This window comes from Sinocyclocheilus anshuiensis, unplaced genomic scaffold (genome assembly GCF_001515605.1).
Source record: "Sinocyclocheilus anshuiensis isolate Anshui unplaced genomic scaffold, SAMN03320099.WGS_v1.1 scaffold8054, whole genome shotgun sequence".
Classification (NCBI taxonomy): Eukaryota; Metazoa; Chordata; class Actinopteri; order Cypriniformes; family Cyprinidae; genus Sinocyclocheilus; species Sinocyclocheilus anshuiensis.
The window spans coordinates 3,707-7,133 of record NW_015553067.1 but is presented as its reverse complement, the minus strand read 5'-3'; the positions used below and the strand labels follow the sequence as shown (position 1 = coordinate 7,133).

General features: G+C 41.3%; 1 protein-coding gene across 1 annotated transcript; it reads left to right on the top strand.

Moving 5' to 3' along the window:
- Positions 1–1,893: 1,893 nt before the first annotated feature.
- Positions 1,894–2,958, top strand: LOC107668184 (paraneoplastic antigen Ma1 homolog). The gene has a single exon (XM_016459977.1). The coding sequence runs from the start codon at positions 1,894–1,896 to the stop codon at positions 2,956–2,958; it is 1,065 nt and encodes a 354-aa protein (XP_016315463.1).
- Positions 2,959–3,427: the final 469 nt, after the last annotated feature.

Below are 3,427 nucleotides of genomic sequence, written 5' to 3'. Positions count from 1 at the left end.
AAAGAGTGTCCATTCCTGTAGAGGGTGAATCATTCAAGAGCTGTGACAACAGTGAGGAAAAAGTAACACATTCTGTTGAAGATCCTGGGCAGAAGAAGATTGGTGGTAATCTGAGAAGGGAAGGACTTGTCAATGGAACAACGTGAGAAGTTGAAAAACCTAACCCTCCAGTGGTAGAAGGGAAGACCTTACCTTTTCCTGAAGAAACTGACAGTGAAATGAATCCAAATGGTCTGGAGCCTTTTAGAGAAATTAGGTCTAAAAGAGAAATAAAGCCTGTAATTAAACTCAGTTATGATGAGTTGGGTAAAGCTACAAACCGCCCAATATATACTATTACACATGGTATGCCAGTGCACTGTAGTTTTGTTTCAGAGGGTAAGAGAAGTAATTGTAACACTGGTTGGTGCCACCCTCTTGCTACTTGCCGTAAATGCAGTAGAGAACCTGAGAAAAAAAGAATTAAACACTTGTAAGATCCCGAAAGTTTGATGGGGACCTCAAACATTTAGAAGGGGGAGGGTGTAGCCCGGTGAGAATAAAAAGATGCTAAATTATGGTTTGATACTAATATGTTTATTTACATTATAATGTGTGTGTTTTATTTTTATTATTTGTTTATTCAGTTTCATTTCAGTGTTTTCATGTGTATGTATATAGTTATATATAATTTTATTTAATGTACGCATCACGAGGTGGAGGATGAGAGGGGCATGGCGAAAAAGGGGGGAAAGGAGAGCGGAGAGAGAGGAGAGGAGGGAGATTGCGTATTACGTTAGTCCGAAAGAAAAGGATATTCTACACGATAATCCCGTATATCTAGAGTGAATCCGTCATCAGTGATTTGTATTTTGCTAATAAGAACTTTATTTAGCAAGTATTGGTTATATTTAGCACTGATTACACTTTGCACGTTCATTCCATGTGCTTGTGTGGTGACTAGCACGAACCGGATCGACATTCAACGCAGAGAAGGTGAAACAGATAGCGCTCCGGGTGACCGGAAAAGGCCGGAGTTCCTCTGTTGCTGCATGGGAGAGCCGCTAGCCGCTCGTGCGAGCCAAAGCCTCGACGTTTCATCATACCGCGGGACCCGTCGCGTTCTGGGAAAAACCCTCAGGCCTGCAACGTAGGGTGGGTGTGTGAGTAATAGCGGGAAAGTGGGCCCACTGTTTTGTTACTGAATATAGAGAGTATTTCATTGGGTTAAATCCCAAATTGTAAGATTTTGTTATTGAGTTGTAAATTTGTACATTTTCCAATGTAATTCCCTAACGTGTGTTTAACACTTGTGAAAATAGAAGTTTGGTTTATTTCATATTGTCCCTTCTTTTAAAGGATTTGATTTGACATTGAAAAAAGTTGTTTACACAGTTTTATTATCCTTTCACATTGCTTTACTAACTTCATTGGGTTATTTAAATATATAAACAAAACCTCATATGACCAGTATTGGATTCTATCGTCTTTTTTGCTGCTGGAAGGAAGAGAAATATTATATTTAACTGTTAAAGTTAATCATAACAGTGAAACAAATACTTACCCAGGCCCCAGCTTTAACATAGCGGGTATCGTTACTGGGGTTACATAAATTGGAGGCACCGCTGGGATTAATTTCCCTTATTATTTCAGCAGCATCCATAGTAAAAAAAAAAAAAACACATTTTAAATTGTATAGTACAAAGTAACAGTTTAAGTGGCTCAGCTCTAGCTATGGCTCATTTTCGGACCTCTGTCTCAGTCCCTGATTTGAAAAGTTGGTGCCGAGGTGAAGGCATAGACCCAGATTATGCCATCATTGTAAGTGGAATTCCAGAAGAAACAGATGTTTCTAAAATTGAAGAAACTATGCAATCATTCAAAGCCCTTGGAAGAGTCAGGGTAAGAGGACGGATGTTTAGCCAAGAGTCACAGTCTCTGATAGTGCTCTGTGAATGTCGTGAGAAAGTGCAGGCAGAGAGACTCCCTCTTGATGTATTACCTGCTGATGGATCGGAGCCATGGATCCTGAGTGCTAATAGAATGGAGGGTAATGATTTAGATGGTGGAGGGGAAAGTTTCGTCTCGCCTGACGAATCTGGGCAAAGAGAAGAACATCAAGAATCAAGTTCGCCTAACTTGTTGAATGCTTCTATGCCCGAGTCTATCATCAGAGCGGTGGGTGATTTGCTTGCAAAAACCACCAAAATCTCGAGTGATAGCAGTTCCTTTAGACGTTTAAGGACCTTTTCAGGTATCACACCTATTCCGGCTGGAGAGGATAATTTAGAGAATTGGATGGAACAAGCAATGCTCATGGTTGAGGAAAGTGATCGTTCCGAAAAAGAAAAGAAATTAAGGATAGTGGAGAGTTTGCGAGGACCAGCCTTGGAGATTATCCAAGCGGTAAGGTTTACAAACTCAGAAGCATCTCCAAGAGAGTATCTTGCAGCTATTGAAAGTGCTTTTGGAAGCTCAGAGTCCGGTGAAGATCTGTATTTCAAGTTCAGAGCATTACAGCAACGTCATGGAGAATGCTTGTCGGATTTCCTGAGGAGAATTGAGAAAATCTTGATTAGAGTTGTACAGAAAGGAGGCCTACCTGCCCAGTTGGCTGGAAAAGCACGTCTGGAGCAACTCATCAGAGGAGCAATCCAGGCTGACATCATGCTGCTTCAGTTACGCCTAAGGGAACGAAAGGAAAACCCACCTGATTTCCTAGATCTGCTACATGAGATTCGGGAAGAGGAGGTAAGAGAAGCTGAAAGACGAAAGGCTAATCCAACCGTTCGTCAAGTGCAAATTGGAAGTGAGAATTCCAAAGACTCATCCTTTCAAGAGCTTGCAACTGAGATCAAGGACTTACAAACTATGGTGGCAGAACAGTTAAGTCAAAGGATGATGCGATTTCTGAAAAGAAACCGAAAAGCCAGCAAGCATCAGAGTTCAATGATGAAAGTTATAAAGTACAAGCTCTGAAGAAAGAAGTGAAAAAACTTAGACAGCAAGTGAAAGGGCTGGCTGCACAACCAACACCTAAAGTAGAGAAAGAAATGGCTCCAAAGGGTAACCAAGCATGTCCAGTGCAGTTCACCCGATCAAAAGTATCTGGATCTTCTAAAATCTCAGAAGATTACTTCTGCTATAGGTGTGGGGGTGACGGACACATTGCTTCAAAATGCAGAGCCCCTGTAAATGAGACTAAAGTGATTAAGAAACTCATTCAATCTCTGCGAAAAGCTAAAGGAAAACAGAGGAATGAGGAGGCTCCTGTAGAGGAATACAACTGTTCTGTGAAAAGAAGCGCAGTTCAAGTCAAACCAACCACAAGTATCCCTGAAGGACTAGTGGGACCATCTTCGGTTATTCCGGTGAAGGTAAATGGAACACCTTGTCAAGCTTTGCTGGACAGTGGATCTGTAGTAACCATTATCTTTGAGGAATGGTA

Coding starts and splice junctions, on each gene's coding strand:
- LOC107668184 (XM_016459977.1), top strand. CDS start 1,894: ATGTTTAGCCAAGAGTCACAGTCTCTGATAGTGCTCTGTGAATGTCGT.